The sequence below is a fragment of the Micromys minutus genome (genome assembly GCF_963924665.1).
Source record: "Micromys minutus genome assembly, chromosome: 32".
Lineage (NCBI taxonomy): Eukaryota > Metazoa > Chordata > Mammalia > Rodentia > Muridae > Micromys > Micromys minutus.
In genome coordinates this window covers 18,828,874-18,850,028 of record NC_137967.1, presented here as the reverse complement: position 1 = coordinate 18,850,028, position 21,155 = coordinate 18,828,874, and the positions used below count along the sequence as shown (strand labels likewise).

Sequence of the window (21,155 nt, the reverse complement as noted above, 5' to 3'; positions counted from 1 at the left end):
TGTGGACAGCTCTTCTCTAAGGGGTGTTGACATGGCCAACACTGGAGCCAGAAACGCCACCCAGGCCTCTGCGACTCCTCACTGTTCTCGGCCGGCGGAAATCAGATCTAATCGCAGCCAGCAGGGAGGCCTTTGTGTCCACTGCAATAAAGGCCACCACCCACTTCCCTCCTGTCCCACTAGAAGCCACCAGGATTACACTCTGGAGAGCACAGCATGTGGCCTGAGGTCAGCCCTGCAGCCCAGCCTCTGTTCAGATCTCAGAGATCGGCCTGTGGCCTTCGATGAGTGACCAGACCTGTCTGGGCATCTGCTTTCCCATCTGTGGTTTTCCGACCTCTGCCTCGGCTGGGTCTGCACATGCTGGACACACCAGAAGAGGGCGTCAGATCTCATTACAGATGGTTGTGAGCCACCATGTGGTTGCTGGGATTTGAACTCAGGACCTCAGGAAGAGCAGTCAGTGCTCTTAACCACTGAGCCATCTCTCCAGCCCAAACATTTTTTTTTTTTAAAGAAAATTAAGTGGACCTGTCTCTAGAAAGTAAAGTGTTTCCCACATGTGGATGGCCACAGTTGGCACTGCCTCTGCCGCACCTCATCACACGGTGACATCACACAGTGACGTCACACTAGTGTGCTAAGCATCCTAAGTGCTGACAAGTCTGCCAGGCACTGTGCCTCCAGCCTTCAGAACTCAAACCACCACAGAGTGGGGATGGCAGTATGTTCTGAGTCACCCTTTCTCTAGCTCCTTCTGTCCTGTCCTGAGTGGTTTAATGTTAATGACAAATGCATCTTGCTGCTTTGGCTGCCATCTTTAGGTCTGTCATACGTTGTTTGAAACCCAGGTACAATTAATTCATCACCTTTGCTTAGATCAACCTTGTCCTGTCCTGTGCTGGTCTGAGATGCAGCCCACTTGTTCATCTCAGCCTAACATGTCTTGCAGGGGCTGACCACAGTGCAACTTAAAGTCAACATCACAATCTCCAAAGAGGTTTTAAGCAGGCTTCACCCAATGCACTGGAGATGATGCCAGTGGAACTTAATAAAACCACAGCCCATACACGTCTGTGCCTCCCTCTCTCCCTTCTCCCTGTCACCTCTTCCAAATAAAAAGAAATCGAAGGAAGTGAGCTTGGTAAGCCAGGCCTGCATTCCAGCTAAGAAGGAGCTGAGGAAAGAAGATTGCAAGTTCAAGGCATGCCTGGACCATAGAGTGAACTTCAACAAATTAGTTAGGGCTCATCTCAGAATAAGAAATAAAAAGACAACTGGAGTTATAGTTCATCTGTAGGACTCCTGCCTAGAATCCCCCAGTGAGGGGCTGGGGGCGTGGCTCAGTGGTAGAGCCCCTGCCTAGAATCCCCCAGAGAGGGGCTGGGGGCGTGGCTCAGTGGTAGAGCCTCTTACCATTGGAGAGGCACTAGGTTTACTTTCTCAATAAATACAGAAAAGCAAATGAATGAACGAATAATAAAAGTTAAAGTAGCAGTATCCACTGTACTTGAAGCTTTGCCAGCTGGAGGACCAGGAACTGTTGTACTGTTTTATTAACAGATGTTCACCGATCGTCCCCGCGCATACAGCTGGGAAAGGAGATTGTCTGCCTCCCCACCCTGGCACCGAGGAGGAAAAAGGTGCTGAGGTTCATCAGCCAGCTTACAGGCTATTAGGAACGGAACCCAGAGCCCTGCTTCCATCTCCCACGTGCTGGTATTACAGACGTGCCACCACACCAGCCACATGTTCATTACATCATCATCTCTGCAGGAAACAGGCCCAGAATTTATGTCACTTCCGTAAGGCCTTCGGTGGGCTCCAGAGCCAGGACGTGGCCCAGCACTCACAGTCCTTTGGGCATTTCCAGACGCAGACTCAGCGCGTCCAGACCTCTGGGCCAGACCAGCTGGCACGAACCTGAAGAAGGAAGAGGCCTTAATGGGGCTGGTGCTGGAACGTGACCACCCTGGCCTCCTGCCGTCTGTGTACCTGTGTCTGCCCAGGAATAACTGGTCAGTAAATCCTGCCACCAAGACCTTGCTACCTCAATGAGTATGGAGGCCAGGGAAGCTGGTATATCCTTCTGTCCCTCAGGGAAGCTGGTATATCCTTCTGTCCCTCAGGGAAGCTGGTATATCCTTCTGTCCCTCAGGGAAGCTGGTATATCCTTCTGTCCCTTATGTATCCTCAGCCAAGACACTAGGCAGGTCACGTCCTCAATTCACTGTGCTTGTTCTTGTGGGCACATCAGTGCACGCGGGGGAAGCCACTCATGGCGCTGGTGCGTCTCCACAGGGACGACCCGAAGGTTGGTCCTCAGGTGCTTTCCATCACCTGGCCTGGAACTTCGCCATGTAGGCCCGGCCAGGCTAGCTGGTCCGGAACTCCCAGCGATCCACCTGTCTCTGGCTCCCAGCTCATTATCACTGGGATAACAGAGCCTTTGTCTTATTATGTTTTGACAGCCAACTATGACCTTTAGCTTCTGATCCTCCTGCCTCCACACACACACTCACAAACTCGTGGTCCTGTGGGAAAGGAGGTTTGGGCTTGACCAACAAAGCACATATCTGGATCTAATGCTGCAGGCACAGAACAAGGTTAAGAAACTGGGGGGAGGAGGTGGGCATGGAGATAAAGAGACAGGAAGTGGGGACCCATTGGCTGAAAGAATAAAAGAGAGATGATAAAGAAAAACCCAGCGTGTCCCTCTCCAGCTTAGGACCTGTGGTGAGTCTATTCCTCCTTAAGACCTGTGGTGAGTCTATTCCTCCTTAAGACCTGTGGTGAGTCTATTCAGTTCCTGGCTCCATCACAGCCCCACACAGACCCAGGATACCCTGGGTTTGGGATGTCAGCACGAGGTGAGTGCTGATTTACAGCATAAATTTGGAAGGGACCGTCTGAAAGCCTGTTCTTTAATATGTGTGAGCACCTGTGTATCTGTTGCCCACAGAGTCTAGAGGGGAGCCCTGGAACCCCCCAGGACTGGAGTTACAGGTGGTTGTGAGCCACCATGTGGGCTCTGGGAATCAAACCCAGGTCCTCTGCAAGGCAGCCTGTGCTCCTACCCTCTGAAGCGTCTCTCCAGCCCTGACTGGGCCTTTTATATTTTGTTTGTTTGCGGGCCTGGCCTCCAAGATTTCTTGCCAGTTCTAGGCCTCATGCATGCAAGGCCAGTGCTTCCAACCCTGAGTTCAGCCCCAGTTCAGATTCTCCATGTTGCTAAGGGAAACCTTGAGCTCTCAATCCCCCAGCCTCCACGCCTGCTGCGATTACAACCATTGCCCTAGCATGGTCAGATCTGGGTTTCTTCTACCCCTGCAGCCTCTTGGATGCAGACAGGGCCATGAGTGTCTGTAACTCTGGTAAAGACAAAACAAAGGAGAGAGGCCTCGTGGGGAAAGGAGAGTTCTGTGGAACTCTGGTGCCCTGAGTTCAGTCCCCAGAACCGACATAAAGATGAAAGTTCCCCTGTGACCTTCATGTGTGCTGTGACATACATGCTTACACACACACACACACACACACACACACACATATCAAGAGTAGGGGAGAGAGAAGAGGGGAGAAGAGAGGCAGAGTCCTGTTACAAAGCAGAGAGAGTCCACAGCCCTTAATCCCCCAGAGGAAGGAACCCTTAGTCCAGGGCTACTTGCTAGGCTGGGTCACGCTAGGTCAGAGCTATCCTCAGATCCTGGAAATCTCAGGAAGCAGATGGGACCGACTTGGGTGAGCCCAGCTCCCTTGTCCCACATCCTTGTCTGCCACCTGCTTTGTGCCATCTCCAGAACCTTCCCCGGGAGCTTCATGAAGCTTGGAAAACTTCCCGCGATGTAACTGCCAGGCTGGATCCCAGCCAGGCTTCCTCCGCGCGGCACAGGAGGCAGAGCCTGGAGGATTGGGCTCTCGGTTTACTGCTTCCCCTGCAGCCCAGTGAGGCGGCCAAGCTGCCCCGCCCTCTCTCCCAGAACCGCCAATCACAGGGCAGCTGATCACATCCATCCGCCTGCCCCGCCTCCCTGCCGCTCCTGAACCACAACTGTGACTTTCTTCTCACTGCCAAACTCCTATCAGCAGCTCAGGAGTGCGGGTTTTCCTTTCAGATATTCCCGGGCCATTCTAGGCTGGCTGCGCTGGGCAGTAAAGAGAAAATCAGCTTCCGCACGGTCCCTAGGCCTAAAGGAGGCTTCTGCACTCAAAAGCTATTAATATTTTTGTGAATTTTTTTTGCGACATGGTCTCTCCAAGTAGCTCTGAGTGTCCTGGAACTCACTCTGTAGACCAGGCTAGCTTTGAACTCAAAGCCTCTGCCCCACAAGTTTTGGAATTAAGGGCCTGTGCTAGGGCTGGAGAGATGGCTCAGTGGTTAGGAGCACTGACTGCTCTTCCAGAGGTCCAGAGTTCAAGTCCCAGCAACCACATGGTGGCTCACAACCATCTGGAATGGGATCCAATGCCTTCTTTCTGAAGGCAGCTACAGTGTACATAAAATAAATTAATTAAAAAAGACTAAAGTATACAGTTTTAAAAAGGGTGCCACCACCACCCTTTCCGGTAGGTGGCGCCCCTTCTTAAACAGGGGAATTAAAGCTTAGGCAGGCCAGTGTCCAGACCACTTTTGCAAACCACCACCATGACCATCACTAAGAACCAAGTGCAGAGGAAGGCAGGTGCCTAGGTAGGAGCCATATGTCCTTGGGACACCTGAGCCTCACCCCTGGTGGAGTACATACTGTTTACTTTGTCGTCAGATACATCCCAGGACAGCAGACACCCTCCTCAGCCCTTTGGCTTTTTGCTCTAATCTCTGTGACCACACTCCACCATGATGATCTCTCGCACCACCCAACGGCCTCTGTGTGGAAGGCTGGAGTCCTTGATGCAGTGTTTGGAGGAGCCGGGGTGCAGCTCAGCTGGTAAGATACTCACCCAGCATGCTCGAAGCCTCAGTTCCACCCACAGCACCCAATAAGCCAGATGTGGTGGTGCACACCTGCATTTCCTCTGGAGATGGACGTGGGAGAACCAGATGTCAAGGTGGTCCATAGGGGGCCTTGTTTCCATGACAAAGCTCTTAGGAGATGGTGGGGTGAGGAAGGGACTAAAGGCAGCATCAGTGGCTTGCTTCATTAATGGAGTCACAGTATGGTGTAGGGTAGGGGTGGAAACCAAAGCTCATAGAGCCTTGAATGGAGGAAGAGTATAGCTGGGGTATTTGACATTGGAAGCCATAGCCTCGGACTGTGTGTGTGTGTGTGTGTGTGTGTGTGTGTGTGTGTGTGAGCCTGTCAATCTGTGTCTCGGTGTCCCGTGACATAAGCAGCCTCACCTGCCATGTCCTCCTGAAGCCAAAAGGTTCTCTGTCTCACCAAAGGACTTCGAGGATGGAAGCCAACCACCCTGGGCTGAAGCCTTTCAAACAGTGAGCCAAAGGAATCCTCTTAAACCTTCAAGTGGATCTGCTTAGGTGTTTCGTGCGGATCCACGATCTCAAAATCATGGGGACTTACAGGACGGGGATGTAGATTAGCTGTACAGCACTTGCTCCAAATTCACCAGTGAGGGGCTGGGGGCGGGACTCAGTGGTAGAGCCCCTGGGATATGGTGCTGGTCCTATCAGAATGGGACAAGAGTGAAAGTTTGGGCTGGAGAGATGGCTCAGCCAGAGGTCCTGAGTTCAAATCCCAGCAACCACAGAGTCTCACAACCATCTGGAATGGGATCTGACGCCCTCTTCTGGTGTGTCTGAAGACAGCTATAGTGTACTCATATAAATAAGATAAAAATAAATTTTAAAAAATGCTAAGGGTGAAAGTTCTGGGGTAGAGAATGCTTAGGGTGGGGCTCCACTTCCATAGCGAATAGCAAATTATATCGAGTATCACAGGAAGTCTCTCCCTCCCTCTCTCTTTCACACACACACACACACACACACTCACACACCACTTCCTGGGGGAGTTCTAGGCAGTTCTTACCTTGACCGCATGGGGAGCAGGGAAAGAAAGCACTGAGCAGCCCCGGGCACCCCCTCTATCCACCCTTCAGCCTCCCTCTCCTCGGGGGTTCAGTGTTTACCCGCTAGACCCAGGCCTGTGTCCCTCTAACACCGTCCTCACCCACACCCACCCTTGCAGACTCTTGTCTCCCTGCCCCACACCATGCGCAGCAACTGCATTTTGATCACAGTAGCCCTGTTTGGTTGATGTTGGTTTTGTTTAAAGGGCTTGGCAGGTGGGGGAGGCGGAGGCGGGGAGGCGGGGCAGGGGCGGGGCTGCGCTTTTATTTGTCTTCTGACAAGTCGCGCCTCTTCCAGCTGTCAAGAATGTACTTGAGGAGGAGGCCGAGCTTCCTGCGGGTGGACAGCGGGGCTTCCTCGCTGGTTCCTTCCCCAGTGCTCCGCTTTTCCACTGCATTGTCACCAGCCGCCTCCAAGCTCAAGTCAGGCTGGGGCTCGTCTTCCTCCAGGGCCTTGATGCGGACGCGTTGGGCGTCCTCTGCCATCTCGTTGAGACAGCCCTGGAGCATGGTGTAGACCGTGCCGAAGCTGATACCCCCGGCCACCAGTGTGCCGAACACGGGGATGCCCCTCTCGAAGGCACGGGCCACCCGCATAGCACCATCAGAGGACTGCGAGTAGAGTCTCAACACAGTCTCTGGTGAGACCTCGTTGGCCAGGGGGGAGCGGATGACGGAGCGCAGGTCCCCTGCCTGCTTGCCCACCTGCTCGGCCAGCTTGGCCAGCGAGTCATCATCTAGGCCGAAGCTGCGGTGGTAGCCCCGCAGTGAGCGGATAAGCAAGGCGTCGTCGTAGGCGGCTGCCAGTCCGGGGACCGGCAGGGCCTGGATGACACCAGACACCAAGGCAGTCTTAAGCACCTGCTCTTGTAGCATGTCCTTCTTCTTCTGCAGAGCCTCCAGCGAGATGTCAGGCAGGGACAGCAGGCCGGCGTGACGACGGTGGGCGGGCAGGTCGTGTTCCCAGGTGGTCATGAGCATCGGGAAGTCGTAACGGGTTGGCGACAGGTTGGACACCAGGAAGATGCGGGGATCATTCACGCCCACTGCCTTCAGCCGCTCGGCGCAGTGATCCCGGATCTCCTGGAGGACGGCGGCCTCGCTGAAGCCCGAGGGCCTCTGGCTGCGGGTGGCCGCCAGATCCTCGTCCACCTTGGTTCGCACAAAGTAAAACTTCTTCCCCTGGCGCAGGATCTCGGAGGCCAGGCGGGTCTCCACGGCGCCACAGCGGCGCGGGGAGACGAGCAGGAAGAAGTCATAGCGGCCGAAATCCACCTGCTTCAGATACTTGTCGGCTGAGCAGCCTGGAGAACCGGCCCCCGGCAGGTCCCACAGGGTCACGTCGGGAAACTGCGGGTGCGGGTAGGGCGAAGGCTGCACCGTGGTCTCCACGACCCCAGTGAGAGCTGCGCCCGGATCCTCGGCCCCCAGGCCGCGCAGGGCATTGATGAGGGAGGACTTGCCGGCTCCCGACTCGCCCGTGACGCCCACTTCCAGCCGGATGGTCTCCGAACTGGCCAGCAGCTCGCGGAGGCGAGAGGCGGCCTGAGGGATGTCGCCAGACTCAAAGGCGGTGCGCAGGGCCTCCAGCTCTTCCTTGGCCATGAGGATGGTGGTCTCCTCCTCAGGCACCGCGGGCAACCTGGAAGTTGCCATGGTTCAGCGCTAGGCAGGAAGATGGGGGACAGTCACAGGACGTGACTCCTCAGAGACTGCAGGGGAGAAAGGAGACATTTGTAAGTCATGCTCTCGAACAGGTGTGGAGGAGGTCAAAGGTCTCACTAGACAGTTACCAGCTCCCCCGTCCTCAAGAACCGGGGTACCCTGGCTCTCACCTGAAATCCAGCACTGGGAGCTTGAGACTGGGGGTTCACCATGTGTTCCAGGACAGTGAGACTCTATCTCACAACAATGCCCAGGTGTGGTGGCACATAGTTTTAATCTCAATACTGAGAGGCTGAGGGACAGATCTATGTGAATTCAAGGCCACCTTGGGCTACACAGTGAGTTTGGGGCTAACCAGGGCTTCATAGGGAGACTCTTGTCTCAAAAGCAACAACCACAACAAGAAGCCAAGTGTGGTGACTCACACCTGAATTCCTATACTTGGGAACTGGGGGTAGGATGGTCTGAAGGGGTACACTCAGCTACATAAGGAGAGTTCAAAGCTCTCCTGGGCTACATGCAACTCTGTCTCAAAACAGCAACTCAGGTACAATCAGTGTGAGTTAAGGAACTTTGGAATATCAAAGGCCCAGGAAGGGAACAACTTTGTGAAGGGTGTTTCCTTTTCCCAGGAATGAGGCTGGACTGCTGAGATGAGTCCTGGATTGACACAGGGTCTATGTAGCCCAGGCTGTCCCAAAACTTACGTTGTAGCCCAGGCTGGCCTAGAAACAAAATGGTCCTCCTGAGTGCTGGCATTGGAGGCGTGAGCCACCAAGCCCAGCTGAGTGCTCCAGATATTTGAACCAGATCCATCCAGTCTTACTGTGGTCCAGCCTCCCATACTGGGGTATCAGGGGCTGGCCTGTGGTTCTGGCCAAGCTGGAGAGCTGCTACTGTTCAACTGCTGTGGTCATTGAGAGCAGTCACCCTCTGTCACATACTGGCCTTCCCCATCTGTGAAATGTGGCTGTGACGGCAGAATATTCCCCTGAGAACGGGAGGCTCCCATTAGCAAACACTGGTGAACCAATGCCCGGTGTATGACAGCCGCTTTCGTCAGCATCCGGTGCTGTGATGCATATCTGTGGTCTATGACGTTTTAGTCTGGCTATGTAGCCCAGGCTGGCCCAAAACTTACGTTGTAGCCCAGGCTGGCCTCTCACTCACAGCAGCTCTCTCGCCTCAAGTCTCCTGAATATGGGGGTTAAAGAAGGACCCCACGCCTAGCTAGGCTTGTCACTTGAACCTCTGTCCTCCTGTGCCCTGATGACCTTCCTCTGAACCGCCCTCAAAGGTCTCTTGGGCCTGTATTAGGCCTATTTGTTCTGCGTGTCCCCTGGAGGCAACAGTGAAGGCGTTTAATTCAGCCTGGAGGCTCCCATTCAACTGCCTCCCTACCGCCCTTCATCCTGGCCTTGTCCCACCCACTATCCTCTTCTGGGACCTGTGACACCTTCCTGATGCCACTCATTGTCCCCCTGAGGTTCCAGAGGCTCTGAACCTGTGGGGTATCATCCCACCCAGACACGGTGGTAAATGCCTGTGATCCTAACACTAAGGAGGCCGAGTCAGGGAAATCACCATGAGTCCAAGGCCAGCCTGGGCTACGGAGTGAGGCCCATCTCAAACAAGCAACAACCCCCCCCCAAAAAAAAAACCTCCAAATAAACAATGACATCTCAGAGAGACATCCTTGGAATTAGGGTCCCACCTCATCTGGCAGGGAGAGGAACCTAGGCTCAGATAACACAAACTATCTCCCCACCCAGACAGTCAGGACTCTACTCCAGGTCCCTTGGCTTTTAACCCTCAACCCCTCTGCCTCCCCAACCCCACCCTTGGCCCTCCTGGATCCCCAGTTTCAGCTTCCCCTTCCCAGGCCCCATCCCTAACCTACCTTAGATGTGACCTGGGTCTCAGCAGCTAGAGGCAGAACAGTAAGAGGTGGCGGGGTTGGGATGGGGACTTTTGGAAGCCTAGTCTGTGCACTGACCCGCAGGGCTCAGCTGGAGAGCCTGGTCCCCTTAGGGACTCACCTGCCCTGCAGGCTCTCCCTCTCCCCTACACTCTCCCAGCTGGTGGGGTCTCCTCCCCGTTAGCCCAATATCACAACCTGTTGCTAGGACCCATTATAACAGTGAGCCTCAGCCCATTGGTCAGCTGGGCTCCGTGTAATAATGAGATAGTGACATCAGCGGGCAGGGTCCCAGGGAGCAGAGACCCCCCCACACACACACACTAAGAGCCAATAGGCCCTGAGGGCCCCCAGAAGAATCCCTGAAGGATGAGAATGTAGCAGTATGGGTAGAGAGGGCTTGCCAAGCATGTCCTGGGTTCCTGAACACCAAATACACCCAGCATGGTGACAGCCAGCAACTCTCAGCAGTTGGTGGCAGAAGGATTAAAGGCCCCGGCCATTCTCACCTAGATAGCAAGTTTGAGGCCAGACTGGGTTTCATGAAACCCTAGACAGAACAAATAAAAACCTAGCCTAAATCAAAAGGAGAAACTCTGTGGCCCCATCACTCCTAAGACAGTCCTATTTGGACATCTTGGACATCTAAGCTCCGGCCATGGCTACGACACTGCAGCCTAGGGAACTAACTCCAGCAGGCTGCTCGCAGGCCTTTACTATCCACTCCTCTGCAGACCCCTAAGCTGTCCCATATGCTCTGGGCCATGAGGGTGGGCGTGGGGGTGGCTGTGAGCTTGGCTGGCACTGGCTGGGACAGGAGGAAGCAGGCACTGGAAAGGAAGGGCCAGATTTCTAGACTCAGTGGCTCAAGTTTGTAATCCCAGCCAGTGTGTAGGCGGTAGATCCCCTGTTCAAGGACAGGCTCTGGGGCTGGAGAGATGGCTCAGTGGTTAGAGCACTGACTGCTCTTCCAGAGGTCCTGAGTTCAAATCCCAGCAACCACATGGTGGCTCACAACCATCTGTAATGGGATTCAATGCCCTCTTCTGGTGTGTCTGAAGAGAGTGACAGTGTACTCACATACATAAAATAGTTTTTTTTTTTCTTTTAAAGGACAGTCTCCCCTATATAGTCCATTGAATACTAAGCTGGGCCATGTGAGACTACACACACACACACACACACACACACACACACACTCACACACACACACATACACACACACACACACTCACACACACACACACACACTCACACACACTCACACACACACACACACACACACTCACACACACACACACACACTCACACACACACACACACACTCACACACACTCACACACACACACACACACACTCACACACACACACACACACACTCACACACACACACACACACACACACACACACACACACACACACATCACATTGGGCAATGGACAGCTTAGTCTGTGGTGTGTGCCTTGTGAGCACAAGAACCCAGGCTCAAGTCTCAGAACGCATGTAAAATTGGCTGGGTGTAGGACCGAACACTTGCGACCCCAGCACTGGAGACAGAATCACTGGGCGCTGGCCAGTGTGTCTCACCGGACCCGAGCTGTGGACCAGTGAGCGGTCCTTGTCTCAAAGGAGGCAGGTAGAAGATGCAGGAGGTTGTCCTCTGGCTTCCCCCTTCCCCCCTTATCCCCCTTCCCCCTTCCCTCCCTTACTCCCCCTTACCCCCCCTTGCCCCCCTCACCCTCCCCCAAGCAAAGCTTGACACAGGGTTTCATCTGTTCCAACTACAAACCGCAATGGCCCTGGGTGGAAGCCACAAGACACTGAGTCTTAGACTGTGTCCCGCCCCCTGCCCTCCCCATCTGTCAATCTTTGCTCAGCGGCCAAGTGCTTCTATCCCCCCTTTCTTCATTTTGTCTCCTGTTTCCTCATTTTCGCGGCACATCCAGGTTATAGAGAGGGAAATGAAAGGAGACGAGAGTTCTTTGTGGTGGCACATAGCTGTCACACACACCCCCCCCCCCCCCCCGCACTTGAGAAGTGGAGGCAGGAGGATCAGGAGTTGTAAATTATCCCTGGTTACTTGACAAGTTTGAGGCCAGCCTGGCCCTCACGGGACCCTGTCTCAAAACAAGCTGGGAGGAAATAGAAAGACGTGAACCAGCTGATGTGCAGAGTCAGGGGGACCCATACAGTGGGATGAGGCTGGGGGGAGTAGAGAGCTCCAGGAAAGAAACAGGGAAGGTGAACCAAAATGGTGGTCTAATATGCTCACGCCCTGGGTTCCATCCCCAGCGCTTTGTAGAAAAGAGAAAGGAGAGGACAGAAAGGTCTAACCCAGGTGTCGCAGGCCTGCCAATCAGGCTACTTGAGAAGCTGAGGCAGGAGGATCACCCGTTCCAAGCCTGCTGCTGAGTGAACTCAAGTCAGCCTGGACAACTTACTGATACCTGTTTCAAAATAGAGAGTAAACCAGCCAGCTCACACTCACGACTGTAGCTCATGCCTAGGGTTCAAACACTCAGACACACAACAGAGTTAAGAGGGTAAGTGTGACTCCAAAGCCAGCCTCAGCTACAGGGTATGTTCCAGGCCAGGCAGAGCTAACATGAGACCCTACCTCAAAAATAAAAAAAAAAAAAAACATAAACAATTCAAAGTGAAAGGCAAGGTCTGAGATGTAACTCAATGGTAGAGTACTTGTACTTGCTCAATGAATGGAAAGTCCTAGGTTCAGTTCCTAATAAAACACACACACACACACACACACACACACACCAGGTGGAGCCAAGACTGGTAAGAGTCAAAGCACCCTCTGGTCCTTGGGCACCTGTCTGCCCTGTCTCCCTCATAGCATCCTCCCAGCCAGGCTCCAAGGGTATCTTTATCTGTTCTCTAGGATAAACCTCAGGCTTCCTAAACTCAAAGGTTCCTTCTGGCCACTGGAGGCCCCCCAGAAGGAACAGATTGACTGGACCTAGGGAAGGAATGGCTGCTGGCCACCCTGTCCAACATTTCCAAGCCTCAGGCAGCAGCTGCGTGCTTGATGGGATCCTGCTGACTAGCAAACTGACGAAACGGAGTCAAAAATAGCCTCAGACATTCCTTAACACTGAGCAGACTGTAGCGTGTCCCCAAGGCTCCTTCCCCAAACTCACAGACACGTGCAACGGCCGGGGGAGTGTGGGGGAGTGAGAAAGACCTGCGGCACGCCATCATCAAACAGATCTGCAGACATAAGCCATAGGGCTGGAGAGATGGCTCCCAGACTAAGAGCTCTGGCTGCTCCTGCAGTGGACTTGGTTTGGTTCCCAGCAGTTCCACCAATGCCTTGTGTCTCCAGTACCAGGAGATCTGACTCCCCCCTTCTGACCTCCATGAACGCCGTGCCCACACACAGAGAGCACGTGCATACATGCAAAAGCACAATATTCATATACAAAAAATAATTTTTGAAGTATTTTTGTTACTCTGTGTCTTAGTATAATTCAATTCAATTCAATCAATCAGCCATAGAGAAATAAATAAATGTAACCAGTTCTGCTTGCCTTACAAAGAGCAGTAAAGAGCTGGGAGGTGGTGGCTCATGCCTTTAATCCCAGCATTGGGGAGGCAGAGGCAGGAGGATCTCTGTGAGTCTGAGGCCAGCCTGGTCTACAGAGCAAGTTTCAGGACAGCCAGGGCTACACAGAGAAACCCAGTGGGGGTAGGGGTGAGGTGTGTGTCTTATCGAATAAAGGAGCTTTTTGACAGACTGATAACTCAAATTTGATCCCTAGAACCTATTGATGGATGGAGAAAACTCACTCCCACAGCCTGTCCTCTGACTTGTACATGCGCATCTCGGAAACACACATGCACACACATGCACACACACTAAAAATGAACGTTCTTAAAAATAAACAAATAAACGACATGCAAACAAGATCAGCCCGATGCTCACACCTGCCATCCATGCGTTTGGAAGTCGAGGCAGGAGGATTCTCAGGGCTCACCTGCCAGTCCATGTAGCCTATTCAGCAAGTGCAGGCGGCCCAGCTTCTACATGGATGCTGGGATTTGAATTCATTCCCCAGGTTTGCATAGCAAGGACTCTTGCCTACTTCGACATCACCACAGCCCACAGTTAAACTTTTTCTATTTAGTTTAATTTAATCTTTTAAGAGCTCGGCATTGGGAGGGAGTGGGCGGGTGGGTGGGTGAGCACGGTCATAGAGGCAGGAGGAGGGTGAGGGGACAGGGGGATTCCGGAGGGGAAACTGGGAAAGAGGCTAACATTTGAAGTGTAAGTAAAGAAAATATCCAATTTAAAAAAGAAGAAGAAGAAGAGCTCAGCATTAGAGCGCACGCTTGGCATACAGGAGACGCTGGGTTCCCTTCTCAGTGCCAGAGAGTGTGGAGGAAGGAAAATGGGAACAGAGGTAGGGGAGGAAGAGAAGGAGGCAGAGAAGGAGAAAGAGGAGGAGGGAGGGAGAGGAGGGAGAAGAGGAGGGAGAAGAGGAGGAGGGAGAGAGGAGGGAGAGGAGGGGGGAGGGAGAGGAGAGAGAAGAGGAGGAGGGAGGGAGAGGAGGCAGAGGAAGAAGGTGAGGACGGGGAGGAAGCAGAGCCAAGTGGAGTGTGGGTGACAGAGATAGAATAGCTTCTGATTTACTCTTTCCTTCCTTCTGCACGGAATCAAACCTAAGATTCGGTGTCTGTCAGACTCGTCCTTTTTGATCCCACCAACAAAGAAAAATATGATGCTGCCAATAAATCCACAACAGGACATTTCCTTATCACTAAATGTTTATTCTGGGACCGAGGATGAGCTCTCGGGAATTATTTAGAAATCGCAGATTCTTATCACACATCTGCTGTAGACAGAGCGGCACCTCCGGTCATGCCAGCACTGGGGAGGCAGAGAGGGGAGGACGGAGAATTCGAGCCAGCCTGAGCTACCAAACAAACAGGAAGCCTTAGGAACCCACACCCAACAGCATCTGTCTTTCAACCCCCACACACATACCTACAACACACACACACACCTATAACACACACACACATACCTACAACACACACACATACCTATAACACACACACACATACCTATAACACACACACACATACCTACAACACACACACATATCTATAACACACGCATACCTACAATACACACATACCTACAACACACACACACACATACTTACAACACACACACATATCTACAACACACACATACCTACAACACACACATACCTACAACACACACACACATACCTACAACACACACATATCTACAACACACGCATACCTACAACACACACACATACATGCTCCACACACACACACACAAACACTGAAGAAAAAAAAACAAAATCCTACAACAGTGAATCCTACAGCGTGCTCGAAAACTCACCTGCACAGTGTGCTCACCGTCTCTGCGCTCCCAGCAATCTAACCCGCCAGGCTGGACCTGTCCATTCACCGAACAGATCAGAATAGATGGAGTTTGTGTTCTTTTGTTTGTTTGAATCCCTCCCCACTCTCTCTCTCTCTCTCTCTCTCTCTCTCTCTCTTTTGACAAGATCTCTTGTAGGCCATGACCTTGAACCATGTAGCTGAAGATGGCCATGGATATATATCTTCCTTCTGGGTGCTGGAATTACAGGTGTGTGTGTGTGTGTGTGTGTGTTTTGAGTGTGTGTGTGTGTTGAGTTTGAGTGTGTGTATATGTGTGTATGTATGTGTGTACCAACATAGAATCAAATCAGCCTCTAGTCATTCAAACATTGGCTGACTTATGACCACCAGGCACTGCTCTAGGGGGGGCACAGCAGAGGATGGGACTCTATCTCAGTCTACCTGAGTCTCACTATGTAGCCCAGGTTGGCTCTTGTTCTGTGGAGCTTATATTTTAATTAATGCATTCATTTTTTTATGTATCGTTGTTTTGCCTGCGTGTACGTCTATGTGGGGATTTGAGGCCCCCCTGGAACTGGAGTCACAAACAGTTGTGAGCTACCACGTGAGTGCTGGGAACTGAACTCAGGTCCTCTTGAATAGCATCCAGGGCTCTTAATCTCTACACCATCTCTCCAGCCCTTACATAGATATTTTTAAAGATTTATCTATTTATTATATACAAGTAAACTATAGTTGTCTTCAGACGCACCAGAAGAGGGCATCAGATCCCATGACAGATGGTTGTGAGCCACCATGTGGTTGCTGGGATTTGAACTCAGGACCTCTGGAAGAGCAGTTGGTGCTCTAACCACTGAGCCATCTCTCCAGCCCTATATTTCTAAAAGATATAGATAATGGAAACAATTAAGATGAGGTCAAGTAGTAATGAGAAACGAGGAAAAAAAAAAAAAAAAGGAAATTACGGAGAAAGCAACGGGATTTGGAAGCCACAAGATGGCTGCCCTTTGCAGTTGATTGCCACATGCAGTTTCCTCTCCCCGTGGGTGAATTCCACCCTTCCCAGGAGACATGGAGCGAATTTTGAGCTGTCCTTGGGAGTTGCTGGCGTCAGTAGGATGCTGGGACTTCAGTTCTAGACCGTGAACTGAGTCCAAATTCTCCTTTTTGGCACCGTGGCATGCTGGGAAGAGATCCCGCTACCTTCCAGAGATAGGGACAGAAGCGGTCACATGAGCCAAAGCGAGCTAGCACACCCTAGCCACTAGGGGGCAGCAGCTGAACGTAGCCTGTGTGCAATGCCACGGGAGGCCAGAAGAGGGCGTCGTACCCTCTGGAGCAGACACTACAGGTGGTTGTATGCTGTCCTTCGTGGATGCAGGGAACCAGAGATCTGTCCTTGGGGGAGCAGCAAGCACTCTAACCACTGAGCCATCCTGTCAGACCTCTATTGCACATTTTAGGGCTTCTTCCGCTCCATTTCTAACTCCCTCCCACACTCCCTCCTCCCCTCTTTCTTTTTCTTCTTCTTCTTTCTCGCCCTGATCTCTCTGCCTCCACCTCCCAGAAGGATAGGCGTACTCCACCACACCCAGCTCAGATTTTTTTTTTCTTTCAGTGAGCAGGAGGAATATGTCACCCAAGCTTTTAAGATTTATTGTAGATTATTTGTGATTAGTGGCAAAACCGGAACAGATATTACTCCATATCCTGTAATCAGGATGTTTCTTGCTAAACGTGTCCTCGACGGAGGAAGGTAAAAGAAAATTGCTTGAGTCCCCACCAAAGGCAGAAAACGGAAGCCGTGGGAACCTCGCTCAACAGGAACACAGCCCAGGGAACGGCAGTTTGTCCACACTGCGGTCATGAGGCCCCACGCCGCGCAGCTGAGAGCCAGGGGAACTGATACTTGGTGAAGTCCATGAGAGCCTAAAAGGTGGTAAAGATGAAAACAGAGCCAGTCAGCCGGGGCGGCAGGCGTTTTTCTCTCAGCACTGAGGAAGTCTATGGTTTTGAATTGGTTCCTGCTGATCTACTCCCTTTATCCCATTCTAAGAGAAACTTCCACTAACAGGCAGGTGGGAACGTTCTGCAAGACCAGAGAACGGACTATTATTATTATTATTATTATTATTATTATTATTATTATTATTTAGCATCTATCTATCTATCTTTCTATCGTCAGTCTGTCTATAATTAAACCTGAAAACCGAGAGAAAACCCATTTTCACAATTAACTAATTAAAGCAAGTTTTATTTTAGAGGTTTATCTGGGGCTGGCCAGCCTGCTCGCTTACCCTAAGGTGAGATTTTATTGAGCAGCTCCTACAGATTTTGGGGTCCTTTTTAAAAGGTTGAAACTTGAATGAGGCAGTGATGCCTCACGCCTTTAATCCCAGCACTCAAGAGGCATATGAGGTGGACTTTTTTGATCAAGGCCACCTGGGCCTGCATAGTGAGACCCTGTCCAAAAATACAAACTAAAACAACTTCGGAAGTCAGGTGGTAATCTCAAGGTAGAGGCCCTGCCTAGAATCCTCCAGTGAGGGGCTGGGGGCGTGGCTCAGTGGTAGAGCCCCTGCCTAGAATCCCCAGTGAGGGGCTGGGGGCGTGGCTCAGTGGGGCTGGGGGCGTGGCTCAGTGGGGCTGGGGGCGTGGCTCAGTGGTAGAGTGCTTCTCTAGCATTCATAATACCTTTGGTTCTAATGCCAGAATGGAAACTAAGGAATCTCGCACAACTGTAGACTATGTAAATTTTTATCATATATGTCTGTGTACATTTATGCAAACACACACACACACACACACACACACATATTGTTTGAGCTCAGGCTAACTTCAAACTTAACAATTCTCCTACCCCTGCCTGTCAATGCTGGAATTTATTGGTGTGCAACACCATGCCTGCACATGGCCAGGAATAGTTTTGAACACTTCTGAGCAGGGCCATCTTCCCATCAGTATCAGCTCAGAGTCCCCGTGGCTCCTGCACAGCGCCTGCTGTGCTCCGGAATGACACTCTTCTGTGGGAGCCCAGGGAGCCACAGGTGGCTGCCGAGCCCTGGAGGCGTTGCTAATTGATCTCCATCAAGACGCACTGTGGAAAATAAACGGCAAACTCCCAAGAAAAAAAATTAAATGTGGTTTATACTTTCTTTCCTCCTCTCCTTTTTTATTTTAGTTTATTTTGTGTTTTAAAGCGGGGTTTATTTGCATAGCTCTGACTGTCCTGGAACTCACTCTGTAGCCCAGGCTGGCCTTGAACTCAGATCCACCTGCCTCTGCCTCTCACTCTCTATCTGCTTCACTAGAAGGTGTCATGTGGGTGAGGGAAGAGGTGATAAGGTGTGCAATTTTTTTTCAGCGTAATTTATTCATTTTTTATTTTTGCATTGGTGTTTTACGTGCATTTATCGTCTGTGTGAAGGTGTTGGGTTCCCTCAAGCTGGAGTTACAGACAGTTGTGAGCTACCATGTGGGTGCAGATAAAATGCCCCAACATCTCTTTGCCCACCCACGAGGCACCTTCTGGTGAAGCAGACAGAGTTGTGGGCTCCTGGCAGCAACTTGGTGACAGGGGATGGTGAACCAGAAGCCAAAGCCAGTGCTGTAGGAGAAGGCTGTGTTGGAAGCCCACAGTTCACAGTCCTGGAAGCCGCACAGGAACCAGTTCCCCTTCCCCTAAGGCTGGAGAGATGGGGAGTGTCTGAGAGTCAGGCCAGGCAACCACAGCCTCACCCCTCAAGGGCATCGCCAAAGCCCTGTGCATAAAACCAACCACCTCCCTTACACATCCAAAGTCGGACATTGTTAGGGAAGACACATCTCAGAGGGCCTGCTTCAAGCTGTGTGTGATGGGACATACCTGTAATCCCAGCCCTCAGGAGGCTAAGACAGAAAGACCTCAAATTCGAGGTCAGCTTGGCTTACCTAGCCAGACCCAGACTGAAAAAACAACAAAAAAAAAAAAAAAAAAAAAAAAAAAAACAGGCTGGGGTGGTAGCTCAGTAGTAGAATACATGCCTACAAAGTGCCAAGGAGATGTTGGGAGTGTGGCTCAGTGGGAGAGCCCCTGCCTAGAATCCCCCAGTGAGGGGCTGGGGGCGTGGCTCAGTGGTAGAGCATCTGCCTAGAATCCCCCAGTGAGGGGCTGGGGGCGTGGCTCAGTGGTAGAGCATCTGCCTAGAATCCCCCAGTGAGGGGCTGGGGGCGTGGCTCAGTGGTAGAGCATCTGCCTAGAATCCCCCAGTGAGGGGCTGGGGGCGTGGCTCAGTGGTAGAGCCCCTGCCTAGAATCCCTCAGTGAGGGGCTGGGGGCGTGGCTCAGTGGTAGAGCCCCTGCCTAGAATCCCCAGTGAGGGGCTGGGGGCGTGGCTCAGTGGTACAGCCCCTGCCTAGAATCCCCCAGTGAGGGGCTGGGGGCGTGGCTCAGTGGGGCTGGGGGCGTGGCTCAGTGGTAGAGCCCCTGCCTAGAATTCCCCAGTGAGGGGCTGGGGGCGTGGTTCATGTTATCTCAATTCCCAGTGGATGGAAAAGATTTATTGCATCTTAGAGTTAGAATGCACTATTGAGGCAGGCGGGGCCCCAGCAGGAACTGGCACAGAGTTTATGGAGGAATGCTACTCACTGGCTTGCTCCTCATAGCTTGCTCAGTTCCTTATACATCCCAGGTCCTCCCGGCCAGAGATGACCCTGCACACACTGAGCTGAGCCCTTCCACATCAATTAGCAGTCAAGAAAAATGTCTCAGAGACATTTCCAGTGGAGACGCCTCTTCAGCTGAGGTCCATCTTCCAAGGTAACCCCAGTTAACATAAGTAGACCAAAAAAATAAAAAAAAGTCAATCAGCATACAGAAACACAAAATCTGTGCGGGCCACTGAAAGGGATCCCTGAGAACCTTGAACCTTAAAGCTGCCTATCCGTCAAGCTAAGCACACCACTTTTTGTTGGAAACACGGCCACACCCAGCTAGAGACCACACAGAAAGCTGGAGACCTGCCGTCAGCACGTGCATCTAAATCTATCTGTTCAGACGTGTAGATACCCACTCCCATGGGGCCCAGGGAGCGCCCCTTCCGCCGCCCCGCCTCCCACAGACAGTTCTAAATAATCGTGTATGTGGGATGGGCACGGTGAGATACAGCCCTGCAAATTCTCCCTTGCAAACATCAGCTTTGCAGAAAAGCACATGCAGAAGGACTTTTGTGGGTGTCTGGGGGAGATGTCTCAGTCAGTGGTTAGAAGCACATGCTGCTACGGCAGAAGACCTGAGTTCAGTTCCCAGAATCCATGCTGGTCAGCTCAGAACCATCTATCGCTGCAGCACCAGAAGATACGGCGCCCTCTTCTGGCCTCTTTGGGCACTGCACCCATGTGCACACACAGATGCTCGCACATACAAATAAAAGTGAAATGTATCTTTGTAAAAAGAACACTTGTGGGGGCTGGAGAGATGACTCAGTGGTTAGAGCCCTGACTGCTCTTCCAGAGGTCCTGAGTTCAATTCCCAGCAACCACATGGTGGCTCACAGCCATCTGTAATGAGATTCAATGCCCTCTTCTGGTGCGTCTGAAGACAGCTACAGTGTGTCATTAAAAGTCATGGGGCACTAATGTTGTTAAAAGATGAAGTCCGGAGTTTCAGCACCAATGTTAGGGGAAAGGAGATGCCTCTGGGGGGCCCATGTTGGGAATCCCTTTTCCCTGAGAGACCAGCCACACAACGGTATAGTACAGAATAGAGTTTATTCAGGTCATGGGAGAGTTAAGAAGGTAGTAGAGGCAGAGAGGGAGAGAGAAGAGAGGAAGAGGAGTAGAGGCCGGCCATGAGCACATGGAGAGAGAGGGGGGAAGGGAAGGGGAAGAGAAGGGGTAAGGGGAGAGAGCAAGGCTTCAAGAGCAGCAAGAAGCCAAGAAAACAAGAGAGAGAGGAGGAGACAAGCAGCCCCTTTTATAGTGTCAGGTCACTGGGGCGGAGCACACCTGGCTACTGCCAGGTAAGTGAGGGGTGGGGTATACCTGGCTGTTGCTAGGTAACCGAGGGTGGGGTTCACAGAATCCCAATACAGTGTACTCATACACATAAAATAAATAATTCTAAAAAGAAAAAAAGAACACTCATGTGCTTGATGTATATAACAAGGTGCCT

The 21,155-nt window shown here is 51.9% G+C and overlaps 1 protein-coding gene across 1 annotated transcript; it reads right to left on the bottom strand.

Moving 5' to 3' along the window:
• Positions 1-6,288: 6,288 nt before the first annotated feature.
• On the bottom strand, positions 6,289-7,680 carry IRGC (immunity related GTPase cinema; the record flags this gene model as incomplete). The annotated part of the gene is made up of 1 exon (XM_080909097.1): positions 6,289-7,680. The coding sequence occupies one exon, from the start codon at positions 7,678-7,680 to the stop codon at positions 6,289-6,291; it is 1,392 nt and encodes a 463-aa protein (XP_080765223.1).
• Positions 7,681-21,155: the final 13,475 nt, after the last annotated feature.